The 23,744-nt window shown below is 41.4% G+C and overlaps 1 protein-coding gene across 1 annotated transcript in view; it reads right to left on the reverse strand.

The window, feature by feature from the left end:
* Positions 1-240: 240 nt before the first annotated feature.
* The window catches only part of LOC114455040 (golgin subfamily A member 6-like protein 22), a 40,348-nt gene continuing 16,844 nt past the window's right edge, over positions 241-23,744 (reverse strand). The window contains exons 14-26 of the mRNA XM_028436044.1: positions 22,094-22,171; positions 21,937-22,025; positions 16,595-16,666; positions 13,212-13,285; positions 6,743-6,850; positions 5,176-6,646; positions 4,911-5,024; positions 4,586-4,701; positions 3,965-4,057; positions 3,751-3,878; positions 3,613-3,669; positions 632-676; positions 241-568 (exon numbers count right to left, since the gene is read on the reverse strand). Coding sequence (XP_028291845.1) covers positions 332-568; positions 632-676; positions 3,613-3,669; positions 3,751-3,878; positions 3,965-4,057; positions 4,586-4,701; positions 4,911-5,024; positions 5,176-6,646; positions 6,743-6,850; positions 13,212-13,285; positions 16,595-16,666; positions 21,937-22,025; positions 22,094-22,171 — 2,682 coding nt within the window. The 3' untranslated portion in view covers positions 241-331. The remainder of the gene's footprint in view (positions 569-631; positions 677-3,612; positions 3,670-3,750; positions 3,879-3,964; positions 4,058-4,585; positions 4,702-4,910; positions 5,025-5,175; positions 6,647-6,742; positions 6,851-13,211; positions 13,286-16,594; positions 16,667-21,936; positions 22,026-22,093; positions 22,172-23,744) is intronic.

The following is a 23,744-nucleotide window of genomic DNA, read 5'->3' on the forward strand; positions in this document are numbered from 1 at the left end:
TGTTAGTACCTCAGGGTGAATCCAAATCAGATGATCTTGAGTTTTAATCCATCTTTGTTCGTGTTTTACAGAAATCTTTCTCCTCCGATCTCAGAGTTCCTGTTGTTACACTAAACAATACACTAACGCACACTACAACACGGTAACACACAGGAACACACGATTACACACAGTGACACACACCAACACACTAACACACAGTAACACACACACTTCCTGTGGATGGGTTCATAAAACACATTGTGATTGAACCAATGGTTTTTATTCAGACCAGCAGGGCCGGCTGTGATTGGTTGATCTTAGAGTCACATGTTCAATGTTAACGTATCCTTTAAACAAACACAGTCTGCTGTGTGGACAGCCGTAGCTCCTCCTCCCTCTGACTGCGGTCCAATCGCTGCGTCTCTGAGGCCAGGACAGACGACGCCGTACACCGTGTGACCGTAGCCAGCGAATCAGAGAGGTCGCTCCTCACCGACAGCAGCCATTGGCTGTTCCTGGACGACTGCTGGATAAACTCCTCCTTCTGATGCTGATCCACAGCCAATGAGAGACGAATCTGCAACAGCTGACAGGAAGTGACATCATTACCACCATCACTGTGTGTCACATGATCTGTGTGAAGTCTCACCTGGTTCTCCAGCTCCACCACCCTGGTCCTCAGATGCTCCTCATCCTACAAACACACACACATGAATAATGGGTTATATGAATGAGAATATGAATTATGATTAATAATATCACTGAAATGATGTAATAGCTCTTAACAGAGGAAACATATGTCTATGTTTTAGACTAAAGCCAATAATATAATAAACACAGCTTTAATAAATCAAAGGAATCACAGATTGTAATTTAACCTTTTATTTTCATACTTCAACAATAAACAAAAACAATGTGGAAATGATCATAAAGTGCAGTTCTAAGCTAGTTTAGGTGATGATTATACGTAATAAAATTAAATTGCTACTCTAATAAGAACTCATCTAGGATAAATATTGGGTAATAATACATATTTGAGCAAAAATCAATAAAAAAAACAGAAAACAAACAAAGGTTGGACGGACAGACGAGCCTGGATGTGAGACACGTTGGATGTGTTGGATGTGAATGTAGGATCATGTGTTGTCGGTTATTTTAGATGGTGTTTGATAATGTTAACGCACGATGATTGTGATCTGACACTGTGGCCTGTCACTGTTCACCTTCTGTTCACCTTCTGTTCAGAGAAGCCAACGTTTGTGTATCAGCTGCTGTGCACGTGTTTGGAGGCGGGGCCATCTGAACCGTGTGAGTTTGTATAAAATGACTTTTGCAGCTAAACATGAAAAACAAAAGAGAAATGAATGAAGGTCTGAAGATGACCAACACCCAAGAACTGACGTTTTTCTAAGAAACGTTCTTTAAAAGTAACTTGGAGAACGCGTTTTGTTAATTATTCAAAAACCTTGATTGTGATTGGTCAGTGAAGGTGGTGTGATGAGTGCAGATAAACAAATTAAACATAAAACATGCTAATAACATTCAACATTATATCATAAAGACATGGCTATAAAATAACAACAGTATTAACGGTGGATATTCTTGTCAAAGAATATGTTTGTTTTACTAAATGGTTAAAACAGATGCTTTAACTAACAATTGTGGAGTTTTGGACACTTTAAACACTTTTTACATGATGAAATAGTTATAATATCTTTATGTTACAAAGTACCTAAAATAGTGGCATTAGACTGACAATATGTTGATTTCAATTTATGCATCAATCATTACAATATTGTTTTCTTTTGTGAATTTTTAGGCACATTATGACATTCTTTATTGTTATTTTAAATGGAAAAAACGAAGAGAACTAGTGAAAAGAAGAGTTGATCAGCTGAACGCTAACGTTCCTCTGTGGGGATCAAAAAAAGGGGGTTCGTAGTTAAAGTTTCAGTTATTGTGAAGCTTTGCTTTTTCTCTTTTCAAGTGGAACAAAATAATGTTTCTGTAGATCAGTGGTTCTCAAACTTTTAAAGCCCATGGTAGACCAAAGGACAAGTCAAAATCTGAAGACACACCTATTGTGTTAAATATCCTTATAACACGTGTTATTACTCATATCATGTACAATATCACGGGCGACCGTACAAAACAGCTCTCCATTTTCCCTCTCACTGTTTCTGTTTTAATGTTGTCCTACAGCATTTGTCACAATCTTAGAATTCCCGCCTGCGTAACCGTGGGAACAGCAACATTTGCGTTCTCTTCTAAAGATTTTTTTTTTTTTTTTTTAAAGAATAATTTTTAGGGACAGAGTTTGTCTCTGTATTATGAAATGAGTGCATACGACGTAATAAATGAAAATATGTTTGTGTAGTTGTATTTTACATTAATAATGTACGTGTCAGTGTGTTTATAACGTCATGGATTCCCACACGTGATAAAAAAAAGAACTTAAACCAAATTAAAACCTTTGATCATAAAACACAATGCTAATAAGTTCATCATTTTTTCATCAAATAAGGTACAAATAAACACAATTTCAGGTCAGTACATTTAATTTAGTAAAAGTATACTTTAAACTTTTATTTATTAAATCAATGCAGGTGATAATGTGTAAAATGAGGCATTAACCAAACATAAAACTATGTCTACTTTTAGAACCTGAAACATTTTTCCTTATGTTTATATCAATTATAGATATTAATATTTCTATTTTAATTCAACAATTTCTCAACAGAAATATTTTTATATTATATTATTTTCATACACAAATTATTTTCACTCTGAATTTTATTAAAGAGAAATGTTCTATATTTTAAATACTAACTTATTTTATCCCTTAAATACATAAACAAGGTTTATGCTAATGTTAAACTATTTCCTCTTCTCATATAAACAACTTCATAACTCAGTAAATGAATTATAAAATGATATTTTAACAGTAGCTCTTTGGTTTCACTCCTGTTCTCGTACGTATTGTTAGTGACGTGTTATATGAGAAGAGGAAATAGTTTAACATTAGCATGAAACCTTGTTTATGTATTTAAAGGATAAAATAAGTTAGTATTTAAAGTACTAGTTCAGTGCCCGTCAGAAGTATGTATTCATATAGTGGGAGGATTATGTCCCATTGAGTATGTGTTTGAAGGTTGTATGTACATAGAGGTGTACGTACTGTACTCTGTAGTGTATAAAGGGTTTATTTGTGGGTGTAAAATAAATAGTGTGTGTGATTTATCTGGTTTAATTCTATGAAACATGAATATAATAAATGTGTTGTTTTTTACTGAGTTTTATATTTTTTTTTATTTGGTGTATTTTCTGTAATGTATGTTTTTTGGAGTCATTATGTGCGTTTCTGTTTCGTTTTGTGTATTTTGTATAAATATTGTTTAGTTTTTATTTTATTTTACTCATTTAGTTTATTTTTTATTATAAATACTGTATGTGTCTGTCTGTCCATCTCCTCCTAGGGACTCACACGCACACGCCGGCACACGCGCACACACACACACACACACACACACACACACACACACACCCCACACACACACACACACACACACACACCACTCCAGCCAGACACACACCCACACACACACACACACACCACACACACACCCCCACCTGAGATCTGCTGGGTTCAGTCAGCTGCTGTTTGAGTCTCAAACGCTGTCCTTCAACCTGGAACACAAAGAACCAAGTCTGTGTGTGTGTGTGTGTGTGTGTGTGTGTGTGTGTGTGTGTGTGTGTGTGTGTGTGTACCTCTCTCAGTGTGCGTCTCAGTGTGAGTCTCTGGTCCTCAGGCGTTGGTTTTTCTCTTTCAATTCCTTCTGTTCCCAGCTCCAGTGTGGCCACATGGTGCAGGAGGACCTCACCTTCACAGAGAGGAGCTTTTGGAGCAGAGAGGAGAGGAGCTCAGAGTAGAGCAGAGAGGAGTATATACAGTAACCGCTATTAAGATAGAGAAGCTTAGTACCTGGCTCTTGTGGAGTCTCCTGCCCTCCTCCTAGCTCCTCCTTCTTCTTCTCTTGTTCTTGGAGGGCTGTCACCCTCCTCCTCCTTTTATTTCCTTCTCCTCACACTCCTCTCTCAGTAAGGAGACACTATTCTTCAGCTTCTCATTTCCCTCTTGCTCCTTCTGAACCTCCTCTCTGAGTTCCAGGATGTGAGTCCTGCAGCTCCTTAGCTCCTCCTGCTCTTTGTACACCTCCCTCTCTCTCCTCCTCTGCTCCTCCAGAACCTTCTCCTTCAGACTCACCACCCTCCTCCTCTGCTCTCATTAGTTTCTCTTCTATTCTCTCCTTCTGCACCTCCTGCTCTCTTGTTTGCTCTTCCTTTTCCATTCTCTCCTTTCTCTGCACCTCCTTCTGAGTTCATAAATCTCAGTCCTGCACCTCCTAAGCTCCTCCTCCTTTGCCTCTTGTTTTTCTGTAGCTCCTCCTTAAGTCTATAGATCTCTGTCCAACGCCTCCTAAGCTCCTCCTCCCTCTCCTGGTTATCCTTCTGCACCTCCTCCTTGAGGGTTGAAACCTCTCTCTGCTCCTTTGCTCCTTCTGCACCTCCTCTCTGAGTCCATAGATCTCACTCTGACACCTACTCAGCTCCTGCTGCTGGTTTTGAACCTGCTCCGTCAGAGTCTTCAGCTCCTCCTCAGCTCCGACCAGTTCTTCTGCTATATGCTCCTTCTCAACATGCTCATTCTGCACCTCCTCTCTGAGTAAGGAAAACTCTGCTCTTCAGCTCCTCATTTCCCTCTTGCTTCTTTTGCACCTCCTCTCTTTCTTTCATTAGCTCCTCCTGCACCTCCTTCTCTTTTCTTCTCTTTCCTCATCATCTTCTCCTTCAGACTCACCACCTCCTCCTCTGCTCGCATTAGTTTCTCTTCTATTCTCTCCTTCTGCACCTCCTGCTATCTTGTTTGCTCTTCCTTTTCCATTCTCTCCTTTCTCTGCACCTCCTTTCTGAGTTCATAAATCTCAGTCCTGCACCTCCTAAGCTCCTCCTCCTTTGCCTCTTGTTTTTTTCTGTAGCTCCTCCTTAAGTCTATAGATCTCTGTCCAACGCCTTCCTAAGCTCCTCCTCCCTCTCCTGGTTATCCTTCTGCACCTCCTCCTTGAGGGTTTGAAACGTCTCTCTCTCTGCTCCTTTGCTCCTTCTGCACCTCCTCTCTGAGTCCATAGATCTCACTCTGACACCCTACTCAGCTCCTGCTGCTGGTTTTGAACCTGCTCCGTCAGAGTCTTCAGCTCCTCCTCAGCTCTGACCAGTTCTTCTGCTATCTGCTCCTTCTCCACATGCTCCTTCTGCACCTCCTCTCTGAGTAAGGAAACTCTGCTCTTCAGCTCCTCATTTCCCTCTTGCTTCTTTTGCACCTCCTCTCTTTCTTTCATTAGCTCCTCCTGCACCTCCTTCTCTTTTCTTTCTTTCCTCATCATCTTCTCCTTCAGACTCACCACCTCCTCCTCTGCTCTCATTAGTTTCTCTTCTATTCTCTCCTTCTGCACCTCCTGCTCTCTTGTTTGCTCCTCCTTTTCCATTCTCTCCTTTCTCTGCACCTCCTTTCTGAGTTCATAAATCTCAGTCCTGCACCTCCTAAGCTCCTCCTCCTTTGCCTCTTGTTTTTTCTGTAGCTCCTCCTTAAGTCTATAGATCTCTGTCCAACGCCTCCTAAGCTCCTCCTCCCTCTCCTGGTTATCCTTCTGCACCTCCTCCTTGAGGGTTGAAACGTCTCTCTCTCTGCTCCTTTGCTCCTTCTGCACCTCCTCTCTGAGTCCATAGATCTCACTCTGACACCTACTCAGCTCCTGCTGCTGGTTTTGAACCTGCTCCGTCAGAGTCTTCAGCTCCTCCTCAGCTCTGACCAGTTCTTCTGCTATCTGCTCCTTCTCCACGTGCTCCTTCTGCACCTCCTCTCTGAGTTCATAGATCTCTATCACACACCTCCTCAGCTCCTGCTCCTTCTCCTGCTTGTCTAGAAGCTCCTTTCTCAGAGTCATCAGCTCCTCTTCTACTCCGAGCAGCTTCTCCCCTATTCGTTCTTTCTTTTCTTGCTCCTTCTGCACCTCCTCTCTGAGTCCATAGATCTCACTCTGACACCTACTCAGCTCCTGCTGCTGGTTTTGAACCTGCTCTGTCAGAGTCTTCAGCTCCTCCTCAGCTCTGACCAGTTCTTCTGCTATCTGCTCCTTCTCCACTTGCTTCTTTTGCACCTCCTCTCTTTCTTTCATTAGCTCCTCCTGCACCTCCTTCTCTTTTCTTTCTTTCCTCATCATCTCCTCCTTCAGACTCACCACCTCCTCCTCTGCTCTCATTAGTTTCTCTTCTATTCTCTCCTTCTGCACCTCCTGCTCTCTTGTTTGCTCCTCCTTTTCCATTCTCTCCTTTCTCTGCACCTCCTTTCTGAGTTCATAAATCTCAGTCCTGCACCTCCTAAGCTCCTCCTCCTTTGCCTCTTGTTTTTTCTTTAGCTCCTCCCTAAGTCCATAGATCTCTGTCCAACGCCTCCTAAGCTCCTCCTCCCTCTCCTGGTTATCCTTCTGCACCTCCTCCTTGAGGGTTGAAACGTCTCTCTCTCTGCTCCTTTGCTCCTTCTGCACCTCCTCTCTGAGTCCATAGATCTCACTCTGACACCTACTCAGCTCTGCTGCTGGTTTTGAACCTGCTCGTCAGAGTCTTCAGCTCCTTCCTCAGCTCTGACCAGTTCGTCTGCTATCTGCTCCTTCTCCATCTTCAGTGTCTCCATGGTGTCTTCATCATGTCCACCTGTTGCTGCAGAGCTCCTCTCTCTGTGACCACGCCTCCTGCTCTGCTCTGGACTCCTCCTTCCTCCTCACCACATCCTGCTGCAGACACACAACTTCCCCTACACACACACACGCACGCACGCACGCACGCACCACACACACACACACACACACACACACAAAACACACACACACACACAAAACACACACACACACACATAACACACACACACACACACAACACACACACACAGAGTTAGAAGGGATGAGCAAGTACACCATTATCTGTATCTGTACTTGGAGTGGGCGGAGCCTAATTTAAAAGTGGGTCAGGTTGTCTTGAAATGGGTGGGGCTTTAACCGGTATGTTATTTTAAGCATGCAATTGATCAGAAATTGTAATATTTATTGTTGATTAGAAAAGTATTAACAGAACGTCAACATTGAGCTTCAGATCAATGGTTTTTGATCACAATAATAACAAACTATTTACAGAACAAGTTTTAATTTGCAACAATGATTTACAAACACATGCCGTTGCAATTATGAAGTGAAATGTAATGAACAAAGAGTTTTCATTCTCAACATAACTTTAATTTTTTTTTTATGATCAGTGTGATTTTTTTATTTTTATTTTTGGTTCTTTGTAAATTTTTCTTATTTCCACACGTGTGTGTTAGTGACTAAGAGAGAGACGGGGGGGTAATGGTAGTATTATTATTTATACACTACTACCTTGATTGTTTTATGAAAATACAGCAAGAAAGTGTCAGACACTGCGTGAAGTAAAAAAAAATGGTTAGAGCTAGCTGACAATAACAAAAAAAAAAAGAACAACATCTCCAACAGGCGGAGAAGCGAGTCGCGTTCTACCAACCACCATGTCTGGACAAACCCACGTTTACCAGAACTACTGGTTAATAAGTCAAAACTAACCGAAAGCTGAAGAAACCCTAAACTTAAATGGAAAAGAACCCACAAACCTGAGTGACTGAGGGAGAGAGAGAGAGAGAGCACTTCTGTGTGTGTCGTGAGTGAGCAGAGCGGGAGCTAAAAAAGTATTCAGTCAGCCAACAAAAAGATGAGAGAGGCCTGTAATTTTCATCATAGGTAAACCTCAACTATGAGAGACAAATGAGAATAAAATTATCCAGAAAATCACATTGTAGGATTTTTAATGATATTATTTGCAAATTATGTTGTAAAATATGTATTTGGCCAATAACAAAAGTTAATTTCAATACTAAGTCTTCACAAGGTTTTCACACACCGTTGCTGGTATGTTGGTCCATTCCTCCATGCAGATCTCCTCTAGAGCAGTGATGTTTTGGGGCTGTCGCTAGCAGTGTTGTGCTAGTTACTGAAAAAAAGTAACTAGTTACCGTTACTAGTTACTTCATTCACAAAGTAACTCAGTTACTATTTTGATTACTTAACCAAAAGTAATGCGTTACTGGAAAAAGTAACTTTTGAGTTACTTAGAATTAAAGAGTGTATTATTTATTTTTGGGTCATTTGTGTCCATACAGCTTCATATTAGTGATGTAATAATATAATAATCCACTGCTGATCAACTGCTATAAAACAACCATAAATGATGTGCATATAAAGCACAAAACAGCTGCCTCCAAAATTAAAACTGTAAATTTTCAGCCTTAGCACAGTAATGCAAAGTAAGCTGTGCATATTCCAGGTGTACATTCTGCTGTTAAAAATGCTTAGAAATATAAATGTGGAAAAAACTAATTCACAGCATTTTTCTCAGCTACACAATGCTAAACATATCAGGCTAATGAGCTGCTGTAGCAGTGACTCAGCAGTAATGATAGGCTGCATATGTACAAACAACATACCGTGCAATAGTTTGGCTGACCTGTTCCTAGATAACAGCCACAGTCCGTTAAAATCCAGCCGCAGCGTTAGCTTAGCTTCACTGATGCATCTTTGGAGACAAAAATAATAAGTGTATTTCTACTCTGAGAAGCTCGTCCTGCTCTCGCATTGACTCGCCATGGATGGCGCAAGTGATGTAAAAGATGATGTTACCCACCCCCCCATGCTTTACGTAGGTATGGTGTTCTTTCTCCTCCAAACACGACAAGTTGAGTTTTTTACCAAAAGTTCTATTTTGGTTTTCATCTGACCATATAACCTTCACCCAATCTTCTTCTGGATCATCTAAATGTTATCTATTAACTTCAGACTGGTCTGGACATGTCAGTGGTTTTTTAAGCACGGGGGACACGTCTGGTACTGCAGGGTTGAGTCCCTGGTGTGTGTAGGTGTTACTGATGGTAACCTTGTTACTTGGTCCCAGCTCTCTGCAGGTCATTCAACTAGGTCCCCCCGTGTGGTTCTGGGATTACTGCTCATCATTCTTGTGATCATTTTGACCCCACGGGGGTGAGATCTTGGAGCCCCCGCAGATGGAGGGAGGATTATCAGTGTCTTATATGTCTTCCATTTTCTAATAATTGCTCCCACAGTTGATTTCTTCACACCAAGGCTGTTTACCTAGTGTAGATTCACTCTACCCAGCCTGGTGCAGGGTCTACAGTTTAGTTTCTGGTGTCCTTTGACAGCTCTTTGGTCGGGGCCAGTGGAGGTTGAGGGTGACGGGGGAGGGTGTGGGACAGGGTGTGGTAACTGATAACCAGGCAAACCAGGTTCCATGAATACAGGTGAACGAGTGGAGGAGGAGCCGCGGAAAGAAGGAAGTACAGGTCTGTGAGAGACACAAAGCTGGGGTTGTAGATGACCAAATTTTTTACGGAGAGATGATCAAGGTAATTCAGGAAAAATCCGACACGGTTAGCGGGAGTTTGCAGGGTCGCACACACACACACATCACCTCATACACACACACACACCCCCACACACACACACCCACCCACACACACACACACACCACCACACACACACACACACCTACCCACACACACACACACCCACACACCGTTTATTTATAATAAATATACTAAATGAGTAAAATAAAACAAAAAACTAAACAATATTTATACCAAAAATACACAAAATGACTCCAGAATCACACTATAATGGCACCCAAAAACAGTGATACAAATATACTGAAAGATAAAAAATACAAATAATGATGACTCCAAAAAACATACATTACAGAAACAAATACACCAAACAAAAGATATAAAAGTGAGTAAAAAAAAACAAAACAAAAAACACGTTCATCATGCACATGTCCCAGAATTAAACCAGGAAATTGCACCCACAAATAAACCCTTTATAACACTACAGAGTACAGAGTAGTACACCTCTATGTATATCCAACCTTCAAACACATACTCATTTGACAATAATTGACAGCTCTACTTAAGCTCCTCCCACTATATGAATACATACTTTGACAGTCACTTTACTAGTCATAAAAATGAACAAAGGTGAGATAGAACGACAACAAGTGAAAATATTTAACAAATAATAGAAACATGTGTAGAACAAGAACAGTTAAAAATAAGTGACACATCTCATGAAATTTTATAAATGAATGTTTGTCCTTGTCCTGAAAATAACTTTGACAAAAGTTGGTCTGACTGAAGATTAATTTATTAACAGGATTACTGAGTATAAATATATAATTATAGTATTAAAACACAAAAAGAAACCATGAATAATAGTCCATTCCAACACAACCTCAAACATAAATTAACAGAGGAAAATAACGTGATGTCAGATGTGCATTAAGCAACAAACTGTTCTAAATTATACCAACATTAACAGAATAATATTCAAACAAGTAGTAAATTGATTCTCAAAGTTAAAAACTTCTTAAGAGAAACAAAGAGAGAGGAAAGAAACACACACACACACACACACACACACAGCGCTTGTTAACTACAAGTGCGACACAACACGTGGAGCCACAGAAATACGCTAAGTTAAACAGTTAAAAGATGCTTTGATAGTTTAAAACCTGCCGTTGGGATTGAAGAGCTTCTTTCACGCTGTCCTAGTGGGGGGAGTGGCTCTGCAGCCTCTGTTCTAGTGGGGGGAGTGGCTCTGCAGCCTCTGTTCTAGTGGGGGGAGTGGCTCTGCAGCCTCTGTTCTAGTGGGGGGGGTGGCTCTGCAGCCTCTGTTCTAGTGGGGGAGTGGCTCTGCAGCCTCTGTTCTAGTGGGGGGAGTGGCTCTGCAGCCTCTGTTCTAGTGGGGGGAGTGGCTCTACAGCCTCTGTTCTAGTGGGGGAGTGGCTCTGCAGCCTCTGTTCTAGTGGGGGGAGTGGCTCTGCAGCCTCTGTTCTAGTGGGGGGAGTGGCTCTGCAGCCTCTGTTCTAGTGGGGGGAGTGGCTCTGCAGCCTCTGTCCTAGTGGGGGGAGTGGCTCTGCAGCCGCTGTCCTAGTGGGGGGAGTGGCTCTGCAGCCTCTGTTCTAGTGGGGGGGGTGGCTCTGCAGCCTCTGTTCTAGTGGGGGGAGTGGCTCTGCAGCCTCTGTTCTAGTGGGGGGAGTGGCTCTGCAGCCTCTGTTCTAGTGGGGGGAGTGGCTCTGCAGCCTCTGTTCTAGTGGGGGAGTGGCTCTGCAGCCTCTGTTCTAGTGGGGGGAGTGGCTCTGCAGCCTCTGTTCTAGTGGGGGGAGTGGCTCTACAGCCTCTGTTCTAGTGGGGGGAGTGGCTCTGCAGCCTCTGTTCTAGTGGGGGAGTGGCTCTGCAGCCTCTGTTCTAGTGGGGGGAGTGGCTCTGCAGCCTCTGTTCTAGTGGGGGGAGTGGCTCTGCAGCCTCTGTCCTAGTGGGGGGAGTGGCTCTGCAGCCGCTGTCCTAGTGGCGGGAGTGGCTCTGCAGCCTCTGTTCTAGTGGGGGAGTGGCTCTGGCCTCTGTTCTAGTGGGGGGAGTGGCTCTGCAGCCTCTGTCTGCAGCAACATGGAGCAGCTTGTGGCAGATGCTCTGTTTATAAAGTGGATCGGTGAACAAACTGTGACACAGTGACGTCATGAACCCGGAACTGGAAGTATCGCGCTCAATACCACGCTCATTATTGAGAGGGCCGTAATCTTAAAATGAACATTTTGAACGTTTTGCTACACCAAGTTACTCCAAAATAACAGATACACACACTTGTGGTATTTGGAACCCGTTGACTAAGTTTCAGGTCGAACTCGTACCGCGTCGGGGAGATATTCACTCCATACACACACAGACCTTTTTTGATTTTATAGATAGATATAAATTGAGGGAGCAAAAGTAGTATCAGCTCCAAATATTGGCTCAAGAGAATCGGCAGTCTGTATCGTCATCGGCTAAGGCTACTGGAAAAAATAATTGGCATTGGCCCTAAAAACCCATATCGGTCGATCCCTAGTCACAAGTGAAATCGAGAAAAAAATCCCCTCCCCTCTGCTGGTAACTCCACCCATGGACTCCACCCCCAACCTGATGAAAACTTTTGCCAAAGTTCATCATTGTTTTGTCGCTAGTGAAGAAGTGATGGCTAGCGGTAAAACTAAAAACTGAATTTTCCTGCTGCTGGTGAACGTACACTGTAGTGTCAGCACTATTTGTTCATGCGGAGGTGTACTCCACTCTGTGATTCGGCGCATTGGAAAACCTGTTCTCTCGCCTTGTATCACTGATCTGACGTGTTTGTGACACAATGCTTCGCAGCGGTTGGAGAAAAGAAATGTTTATCAACTTAAAAGCCCTATTCCTGTAGTTAGAAGAGCAGAGGAGGAGAAAGTGACTCAGCAGATTAACACACGAGTGAGAGTTTGAATGACAGCTGCTGTGAGACCCTGAAGCACTGAGAAAGACTTACTTACACTGTTTTACTATAACGTGCAGTTTTTTAAATGAAAACATTAACAGCGTGTGGATAGCAAAAATAAAATGGCTTTGATGATCAGTGATCACCCTGTAAAAGAGCGAAACATGTGTGAGTCAGCGTCAATAGACACGCCCACTCATTAATATGCATAAGTAGGGCTCAAAATGGCCCCATTTCAGAACTGCTCACAAAGTGACTTTTTCAGAGGCTAAAACTCTGGAAAACAGAAGTGTGGGAAAATAAACCTCAAATACTGTTTTTGAACAAATGGAAAAGGATGAAAAATTGCATAATATGGGACCTTTAATGGTAGTTGGCATGCTGCTAACCAATATTAACTAGCTTTAATGTCAGTTAGCATGTTGCTAGCCAATATTAACTAGCTTTAATGTTAGTTAGCATGTTGCTAACCAATATTAACTAGCTTTAATGTTAGTTAGCATGTTGCTAACCAATATTAACTAGCTTTACTGCTAGTTAGCATGTTGCTAACCAATATTAACTAGCTTTAATGTCAGTTAGCATGTTGCTAACCAATATTAACTAGCTTTATTGTTAGTTAGCATGTTGCTAACCAATATTAACTAGCTTTAATGTTAGTTAGCATGTTGCTAACAGATATTAACTAGCTTTAATGCTAGTTAGCATGTTGCTAACAGACATTAACTAGCAAACAGTGAGTGTGTTTGTGTAACTCACCCTCAAGTGTCCCCTTGATCTTCTGTAGACTCACAACACGACAACTGAGCTGAGACCAATGCCCAAACACACACCTGTACACACAAACACACACGCACAGGGTGATCCAGATGTGCTGAGGTTGTGTAGTTGTGTGTAGCAGGTTGTTAAAGTGTGTGTGTGTAGGTGTATTTAGTTTTATGTAATTGTATGGTTGTGTGTAGTACAGTCACCAAAGGACTCACAGACTGTAGCAGAATTATGTGTAGATGTGTGTGTGTGTGTAGATGTGTGTGAGTAGATTTATTTTATTTATTTTTATTTATTCAGTTTATTTCCGACATGGTTACATTCACTTTTTTTTTTTTTTCACATTTTTTTTTTTTTCTTTTTTTGTGTGTGTGAGTAGATGTGTGTGAAGATGTGTGAGTGGATGTGTGTGAGTAGATGTGTGTGAAGATGTGTGAGTAGATGTGTGTGTGAAGATGTGTGAGTGGATGTGTGTGAGTAGATGTGTGTGAAGATGTGTGTGAGTAGATGTGTGTGAGTAGATGTGTGTGAAGATGTGTGTGAGTAGATGTGTGTGTGAAGATGTGTGTGTGAAGATGTGTGTGAGTAGATGTGTGTGAAGATGTGTGTGAGTAGATGTGTGTGAGTAGATGTGTGTGAAGATGTGTGTGAGTAGATGTGTGTGTGAAGATGTGTGTGTGAAGATGTGTGTGAGTAGATGTGTGTGAGTAGATGTGTGTGAGTAGATGTGTGTGAGTAGATGTGTGTGAAGATGTGTGTGAGTAGATGTGTGTGAAGATGTGTGTGAAGATGTGTGAGTAGATGTGTGTGAGTAGATGTGTGTGAAGATGTGTGTGAGTAGATGTGTGTGAGTAGATGTGTGAGTGTAGATGTGTGTGAAGATGTGTGTGAGTAGATGTGTGTGAGTAGATGTGTGTGAAGATGTGTGTGAGTAGATGTGTGTGAGTAGATGTGTGTGTGTAGATGTGTGTGAAGATGTGTGTGAGTAGATGTGTGTGAGTAGATGTGTGTGAAGATGTGTGTGAAGATGTGTGAGTAGATGTGTGTGAAGATGTGTGTGAGTAGATGTGTGTGAGTAGATGTGTGTGTGAAGATGTGTGTGAAGATGTGTGTGAAGATGTGTGAGTAGATGTGTGTGAGTAGATGTGTGTGAGTAGATGTGTGTGAGTAGATGTGTGTGTGTAGATGTGTGTGTAGATGTGTGAGTAGATGTGTGTGAGTAGATGTGTGTGTGTAGATGTGTGAGTAGATGTGTGTGAGTAGATGTGTGAGTAGATGTGTGTGAGTAGATGTGTGTGTGAAGATGTGTGTGAAGATGTGTGTGAAGATGTGTGAGTAGATGTGTGTGAGTAGATGTGTGTGAGTAGATGTGTGTGAAGATGTGTGAGTAGATGTGTGTGAAGATGTGTGTGAGTAGATGTGTGTGAGTAGATGTGTGTGAGTAGATGTGTGTGAAGATGTGTGTGAAGATGTGTGAGTAGATGTGTGTGAAGATGTGTGTGTGAAGATGTGTGTGAAGATGTGTGTGAAGATGTGTGTGAAGATGTGTGTGAAGATGTGTGTGAGTAGATGTGTGTGAAGATGTGTGTGAGTAGATGTGTGTGAAGATGTGTGTGTGTAGATGTGTGAGTAGATGTGTGTGAAGATGTGTGAGTAGATGTGTGTGAGTAGATGTGTGTGTGTAGATGTGTGTGAGTAGATGTGTGTGTGTAGATGTGTGAGTAGATGTGTGTGAAGATGTGTGTGTGTAGATGTGTGTGAAGATGTGTGTGAAGATGTGTGTGAGTAGATGTGTGTGAGTAGATGTGTGTGTGTAGATGTGTGTGAGTAGATGTGTGAGTAGATGTGTGTGAGTAGATGTGTGTGTGTAGATGTGTGTGTGTAGATGTGTGTGTAGATGTGTGTGTGTAGATGTGTGAGTAGATGTGTGTGAGTAGATGTGTGTGTGTAGATGTGTGTGAGTAGATGTGTGTGAATAGATGTGTGTGAGTAGATGTGTGTGTGAAGATGTGTGTGAAGATGTGTGTGAAGATGTGTGTGTAGATGTGTGAGTAGATGTGTGTGAATAGATGTGTGTGAGTAGATGTGTGAGTAGATGTGTGTGAAGATGTGTGTGAGTAGATGTGTGTGAAGATGTGTGAGTAGATGTGTGTGAAGATGTGTGAGTAGATGTGTGTGTGAAGATGTGTGTGAAGATGTGTGTGAGTAGATGTGTGTGTGTAGATGTGTGTGAGTAGATGTGTGTGTGTAGATGTGTGTGAGTAGATGTGTGTGTGAAGATGTGTGTGAAGATGTGTGTGAGTAGATGTGTGTGAGTAGATGTGTGTGAGTAGATGTGTGTGTGTGTGTGTGTGTGTGTGTGTGTGTAGATGTGTGTGAGTAGATGTGTGTGTAGATGTGTGTGAGTAGATGTGTGTGAGTAGATGTGTGTGAGTAGATGTGTGTGAGTAGATGTGTGTGTGTAGATGTGTGTGAGTAGATGTGTGTGAAGATGTGTGTGAGTAGATGTGTGTGAGTAGATGTGTGTGAAGATGTGTGTGTGTAGATGTGTGAGTAGATGTGTGTGAAGATGTGTGAGTAGATGTGTGTGAGTAGATGTGTGTGAGTAGATGTGTGTGTGTAGATGTGTGTGAAGATGTGTGTGAGTAGATGTGTGTGAGTAGATGTGTGTGAAGATGTGTGAGTAGATGTGTGTGTAGATGTGTGAGTAGATGTGTGTGAGTAGATGTGTGTGTGTAGATGTGTGTGAGTAGATGTGTGTGTGTAGATGTGTGTGAGTAGATGTGTGTGAATAGATGTGTGAGTAGATGTGTGTGAATAGATGTGTGTGAGTAGATGTGTGTGAAGATGTGTGTGAGTAGATGTGTGTGTGTAGATGTGTGAGTAGATGTGTGTGAGTAGATGTGTGTGTAGATGTGTGTGAAGATGTGTGTGTGTAGATGTGTGTGAGTAGATGTGTGTGAAGATGTGTGTGAGTAGATGTGTGTGTAGATGTGTGAGTAGATGTGTGTGAGTAGATGTGTGTGTGTAGATGTGTGTGAAGATGTGTGTGAAGATGTGTGTGAGTAGATGTGTGTGAGTAGATGTGTGAGTAGATGTGTGTGAGTAGATGTGTGTGTGTAGATGTGTGTGAGTAGATGTGTGAGTAGATGTGTGTGTGTAGATGTGTGTGAGTAGATGTGTGTGTAGATGTGTGTGTGTAGATGTGTGTGAGTAGATGTGTGTGAGTAGATGTGTGTGAATAGATGTGTGTGTAGATGTGTGTGTAGATGTGTGTGAGTAGATGTGTGTGAGTAGATGTGTGTGTGTATATGTGTGTATATGTGTGTGTGTAAGATGTGTGAATAGATGTGTTGTTGTAGATGTGTAGGTACCTGAGCTCTTCCTTTAGTCCCTCTGAGTCCTTCAGCTGATGAAGCTCCGCCTCAGGCTCCGCCCCTTGATCGCTGAGAACAGAAGGTCAACTTTTTCAAACAATGCAGATGATTAGTTGGTTATGTTACTGTTAACTTAATTCATTGTACAGCATTTCTGTAAAATAAAAAAATAAAAACAGAATAAATGTAACCTGTTGTTATGATTTATGTTATTAAAAAAATAAATGGTTACGTCTTCTTTTAAAATGATATAAAATAAATGACCTGTTATTTCAGCCACTGAACCTGGTTAGAGTTAACCTGGTTAGAGCTATACTGGTTAGAGTTAACCTGGTTAGAGCTATACTGGTTAGAGTTAACCTGGTTAGAGCTAACCTGGTTAGAGTTAACATGGTTAGAGCTAACCTGGTTAGAGTTAACCTGGTTAGAGCTATACTGGCTAGAGTTAACCTGGTTAGAGCTATACTGGTTAGAGTTAACCTGGTTAGAGCTAACCTGGTTAGAGTTAACCTGGTTAGAGTTAACCTGGTTAGAGCTATACTGGTTAGAGCTAACCTGGTTAGAGCTAACCTGGTTAGAGCTATACTGGCTAGAGTTAACCTGGTTAGCGCTAACCTGGTTAGAGCTAACCAGGTTAGAGTTAACCTGGTTAGCGCTACCCTGGCTAGAGCTAACCTGGTTAGAGTTAACCTGGTTAGAGTTAACCTGGTTAGAGCTATACTGGTTAGAGTTAACCTGGTTAGAGTTTAACCTGGTTAGAGCTATACTGGTTAGAGTTAACCTGGTTAGAGTTAACCTGGTTAGAGTTAACCTGGTTAGAGCTATACTGGTTAGAGTTAACCTGGTTAGAGGTTAACCTGGTTAGAGCTATACTGGCTAGAGTTAACCTGGTTAGAGCTAACCTGGTTAGAGCTATACTGGCTAGAGTTAACCTGGTTAGCGCTAACCTGGTTAGAGCTAACCAGGTTAGAGTTACCTGGTTAGCGCTACCCTGGCTAGAGTTAACCTGGTTAGAGCTATACTGGTTAGAGTTAACCTGGTTAGCGCTAACCTGGTTAGAGCTAACCAGGCTAGAGTTTAACCTGGTTAGAGCTATACTGGTTAGAGTTAACCTGAGGCTTTACACAGATCTGATTGGCTGATAATTAGCATTTTATGTAATTAATGTGATCATCTGTATCGTTCTTAATTTGCAGATCCAATCAATGACATCATTGTGGTGATGAAACATTCTATAGATTATCTCATTGCATTGATTTATCGTCTCATTTACACAGAAGTTGTTTTGTTTTGTTTGACTTTATTTAGTCACACAAAGATTAAAAACATCTGTTGGAGAGGAAACTGCTGAACATCTACTTTACCTCGTTTCAGGGCAGTGGTGTGTGTGTGTGTGTGTGTGTGCTCCCCACCTCCAATGTACACATGTGAATACAGAAACTTATGTCTAAGTTTATAGTCTCAGAAGTACATTTCTGTCTAAACAAAATCAATATATAATGCGTTGATATATAAAATTATGTCTTTGTATGAACTGAGGCGGCGCAATTTGGTGAAGGCAACACGTGAAGGCGGACAAGGAAAGGCGGCACGGCGAAGGCCATCTTATGGCCACGTGCGGCTACTGGATATTTATGATTACTATCCTGCTGTATCACATCCATTATTCTATGTATTATATATGTACACACACCTTAGGCTCTGAAAGACTCAAATTATTCAAAACACAATCATCTCCATAAAATATTTAACTGTGTTTTTCAAGGAATAACTTGTTCAATATATTAAAACCAGAGTAAAAATTCATTTTCATATGATAATTTGTAACATGGGTAAAGTCTCTTACTGAAGCAGCCATTTATCATCAAAATGTAAGTTTTTAAAATACACAATTATGGTTTGTTTAACTTTTAAATAAGAGTTGTCACTAACACTAAGAGAAGCTATACTGAAGTTATCGTTGTGTTGGTTCCTTTTTCCTTTCTTCTTGCAGCCACGGCAACCGTTCAAGATGATGATGTCATCAAACTGTTTCCTGTATTGTACATGTATACATACAGGGCCTATATTACCAAAGCTAGATTTCTTCTTATCGCGTTAACTTTTGTGATTCAATCAGTGTGTGCTAGACTACAAAGCAGGCTAATGTCTTACAAAGCTAAATCACCATGGTAACTTAGGCTAAATCACCATGGTAACTTAGGCTAAATCACCATGGTAACTTAGGTTAAATCACCATGGTAAACTTAGGTTAAATCACCATGGTAACTTGGGCTGAATCACCATGGTAACGACTAACCTGGTCGGGACCAGGTTTTGTTCTGGCTAGGATCTGAGTGAGTACTAAAGCTCCGCCTCCTGACCAATCAGATCTCCTCTAAAACGAGCTGTCCAATAAAAGGAGGATCATTGTTCTGATGTGATGCTGACAGGAGAGAGAATATTTATCCTTTATTACTGATGACATCCTATAGGAAACATAGATTCATATCTGATAACTGATTAAATGAAATAAGTAAAATAAGTCATCTAATAAAGCCTGTTGTGCATCGGGCACTTCAGACCAATTAATTAATTAATTAATTAATTGTGTGGTGACGCTGAGAGCCTCAGTCCTGTAGATAATATAAATGTGATGTAGATCTGTAGGAACGCAGCATCAGAGACAGTGATCAGTGTCTGTTTATTCTCTGTTTATAATCTCACTAATTTATTCATTAACACTCATCAATTCTTGCATTAATTACTTTCTGCAACAGTTTTGTGTTTGGTTTGAATTATGGATTTTAATTCTTCACATTTTTAAAGAATTATTCCTCATTAGTGACATAAGTTGTTCTACAGTTTCTCTGTGATTGTGATTGGTTCTGACGTTTGAAACTCCGCCCCTTCAGCCTCCTGAAGTCAAATCAGGATGTTGTCTCGGTCCAGCTCCACAGGTTCTCAACCCTCTGCTGACTCATCGCTGTTGCTGATTCTGCCAACCTTGATGATGTCGTCAGCAACTTGATGATGGATGGTAGTGTCATGTGAGGGTTTGCAGTCGTGTGTGTACAGGGGGAACCGTGAGGGGCTCAGCACACAGCCTCGAGGTGCACCTGTGTTAATACGATGGAGCTGGAGATGTGTTTCTCCATTCACACAGTCTGAGGTCTGTCACTGAGGAGGCCATGGATCCACCTGCACAGATGTGTGTTAAGGCCCAGGTGGATCAGTTTTTGTTGGGGGGGAGATGGTGGTTGAAAGTGGAGCTGTAGTTGATGAACAGCATCTGCACGTAGCTGTTCTGCTGATCCAGGTGTGGTCAGAGGCAGTGTGGAGGGCCAGTGACACCACGTCCTCAGTTGTTCCTTGATGTGTGCCAAGAACAAGTCGTTCAAAGCTGGTGCTCCATCAGACCTGGTACTCCATCAGGACCTGGTACCTCCATCAGGACCTGGTACCTCCATCAGGACCTGGTGCTCCATCAGGACCTGGTGCTCCATCAGGACCTGGTGCTCCATCAGGACCTGGTGCTCCATCAGGACCTGGTACTCCATCAGGACCTGGTGCTCCATCAGGACCTGGTGCTCCATCAGGACCTGGTGCTCCATCAGGACCTGGTACTCCATCAGGACCTGGTGCTCCATCAGGACCTGGTACTCCATCAGGACCTGGTGCTCCATCAGGACCTGTGGCTTTGTTAGGGTTGATGTTTAGAGCCTGTCTCACTTCATGGGGGCTCAGCACCAGCGTACCTGGTGGGTCCCCCTGCAGTGTCAGTGGTGACTTATTATTTATTCAGTGAGTTATTATTATTTAGACTGAAATATATTAAATAAAACCTCCATCAAAAAGGAGGTAAACGACATGTACAAAAAAAATAATTTGTTCAGAACTTTTTGAAGTTAGCCAACTGAATCTTTTAACGTTGATCAAGCTAGAGCTTTGGAGTGTCTATGTTTATATATATATATATATATATAGGCTGCTCCAAAACAGGTCACAATGTATTACAGTATGAATATCAGCCTCATTTTTCTGTCAGAGCCACAGGTAAAATCTCTCTTTTTCTCCTCATACTAACGACAGAATAACGCTTGTTTTAAGGCTGGCGATATATGGAGTTTTTAATAAAGATTGATATATTTATTTAAGAGATATAGCATAGGACTATATCGTAATATGGATATAATTCACGTAACATTAAAAGTTTCTTCTGTAGAGTCAGCAGATATATCAGTCAGGGTTCATGAAAAGAAGAATAAAACAAGAAGAGGATGAAAATAAAAATGTGATAGTGTCAGTGAGAATGTGTAGCTGTATGTGTTACATTATTAAATAGTTTGTCCATAACTCCCAGTCATCCACCAGCACCAGAAAAGTTAACTACATTTAAGTCTGTGTAAAGTCAATTCAGCCATTTTCTTCTAAACACATTCATAGTGTGTTTATATGTATTTATAAATCATTCATATTGAACAGTGTGGTTAAAAACAAACTTCTGTGTTATCACAAGCTTAGACCACATATTTATTCTGACTTTACACTAATTTTAACAGTTTTATGTTAAGAAGTATTCCAGCTTTGCTGACACATCATACCATGAAAATAATAACTTAAAATAATACTCTGACACTCACATTTTTCTTAAACTTAAAATTCCAAATGCTAATAAAGGAAGTGTTTTTCCAACAAACAATAAACTTTCCTTTTATTTTAAGAATAGTGTGCATGCGCTGCTGCTGCTGATGATGTCATGGTGGGTGTTTCCTCCTTGTCCTGTCGACGCGCTGCCGTCCGGTCACACCCAGGATAAAGGACGAGGGTTAAGGGAACGGCTACCTTCAACTAATGAGTGCGTGTCTTCACTGTTTTGCACTTTTGAAAATCTGAGGAGGCACTGACGTTAGTTATTCTCCAGCGCCGCCATCTTTTTTTGGTCGGACAATGCATCGGCGCGCATATTTTGCATCAACGTCAATGATTATGTTGACGCGTTGTCCCAGCCCTAGTCAGAATGGTATACCTGGCATTACCACCACTCAGTGGTCGCCCACAAAAATGTGAAAAATACAATTAAAAAAAACGGAGTCATAGAATCGATTATTAAAATCAGCATCAAAAAATCCAGATAAATCATAAAATCTTTTTTTTCCCACTCTTTGTATATTATATATTATTGCAAATATTATAAATATTACTAAAAGCAACAGCATTATAGTCCACAGTCAGGAAATAGGCATTTGCTCCTAATGCTAATGCTAATGCTAATGGAGGTTTCACGTAGTTCCAGTGTGTTCTGCCTCCACAGCATTATCTCCAAAGCTCCTGTAGTTAACCTGGTGTGATGGACTCACCTGATCTGATTAAGCTGCAGATTAAGGGTTTGGATGAGCCTCAGCAGAGATCTGACCTCTGACCTTAGGGTGTGTACCTCCCCCTCCACCTACACACACACACACACACACACTGAGCAGCTGTTCTTCTCTGTCAGACATTAGATGAACATCTAACCTTGTGCAGAGCATCTCTGGCTTCATCCACCTCCTCAGCTCCTCTCCGTCTGTCCCCCTGCTCTCTGTGCAGCGCCACCTACAGACCAGAGTTAGATACCAGTGGATATAAAGTCTACACACACCTGTTCTAATGCCAGGTTTTTGTGATGTAAAAAATAACACCAACATAAATAATTTCACAACTTTTTCCACCTTTAATGTGACCTATTACTGTACAATGATATTAAAAACAAACTGAAACCTTTAGAGAGAAAAAATAAAAATAAAAACTTAAAATAACCTGGTTACATAAACACACCCTTAAACTAATACTTTGTTGCAGAACCTTTGGTTTTTATTCCAACACTCAGTGTTTGTGGGTCAGAGTCTACCAGTGTGGAACATCTTGATGATGTCATATTTACCCACTCTTCTTTACTGAACTGATCTAAATGTGACAGATAGTGAGGACATCTCCTGTGTACAGCCCTCTTCAGATCACCACACAGATGTTCAGTAGGATTCAGGTCTGGACTCTGGCTGGTCCATTCCAGAACCTCCATCTGATTGTGGTGAAGCCATAGTTTAGTTGATGCTGTGCTTAGGATCATTGTGGTGTTGAAAGATAAAGTTCTTCTTCATCTTCAGATTTCTAACAGAAGTCTGAAGGTTTTGTACCAACACTGTCTGGTATTTAGAACTGTTCATAATTCCCTCCACCCTGACTAAGGCCCCAGTTCTAGCTGAAGAAAAACAGCCCCAAAGCATGATGCTGCCACCACCATGCTTCACTGTAGGTACAGTAGATGTTCTTTTGGTGATGAACAGTGTTGTTTTTGCACCAAATAAACCTTTTGGAATTATGGCCAAAAAGTTCCACCTTTGTTCCATCAGACCATAACACATTTTCCCACGTGTTTGGGAGACTTTAAATGTGTTTTTACAAAATGAAGCTGGGCTTGAATGTTTTTATTGATAAGCTAAAGCTTCCGTCTTGCCACCCTACCCCATAGACCAGACATATGAAGAAGATGGAGATTGTTGTCACATGTTCTACACAGACAGTACTTGTCAGTGTAAAGGTTTTTACTACCTCTACCTTCCCAGTTCTTTGATGATCAGCCTCAAGGAAAGATGACAGGATTATTTCTAATTATCTTTATTCTAAGTTAGTCACAAGTAAAATTTTACAACCAACCAGCCCCTACAACAGTGGTCTGCAGCCTTTACTCTCAAAGGAGCCATTTTGAATAATCTCACCTGGATTAAAATCCTTCCGGAGCAAAAAAAATCATTCCATTTAGAGCGTTTCCCTCTGATGAATATGTATAGTAGGTGGATCTCCCAGGGGAAGCAATGTGATTCATGAAATCTGGAACTGTTTGCTGTGATAGTTTTAGTATCAGAAAATATCACGACTGAGAAGGAGGTGCAAACACACGTAGAGATCATCACTGCAGTAAATGTGGAGAGAACACATAGTGGAAATGTGTGTGTGTAAGTGTGTGTGTGTGTGAGAGAGAGAGATAGAAAAAGAGGGTCGCTGTGGGCAAAAATGGACATTTGGATATGACCATGGATTGATATCGCTTCACTGATCTCCTTTCAGTCCATGTTTTAACGTTAAAGTCGTGTCGTATTGATGTCAGGCCAGAATCAGCTGATCAGAT

Source organism: Gouania willdenowi, chromosome 21, assembly GCF_900634775.1.
Source record: "Gouania willdenowi chromosome 21, fGouWil2.1, whole genome shotgun sequence".
In the NCBI taxonomy this organism is placed as follows: domain Eukaryota; kingdom Metazoa; phylum Chordata; class Actinopteri; order Blenniiformes; family Gobiesocidae; genus Gouania; species Gouania willdenowi.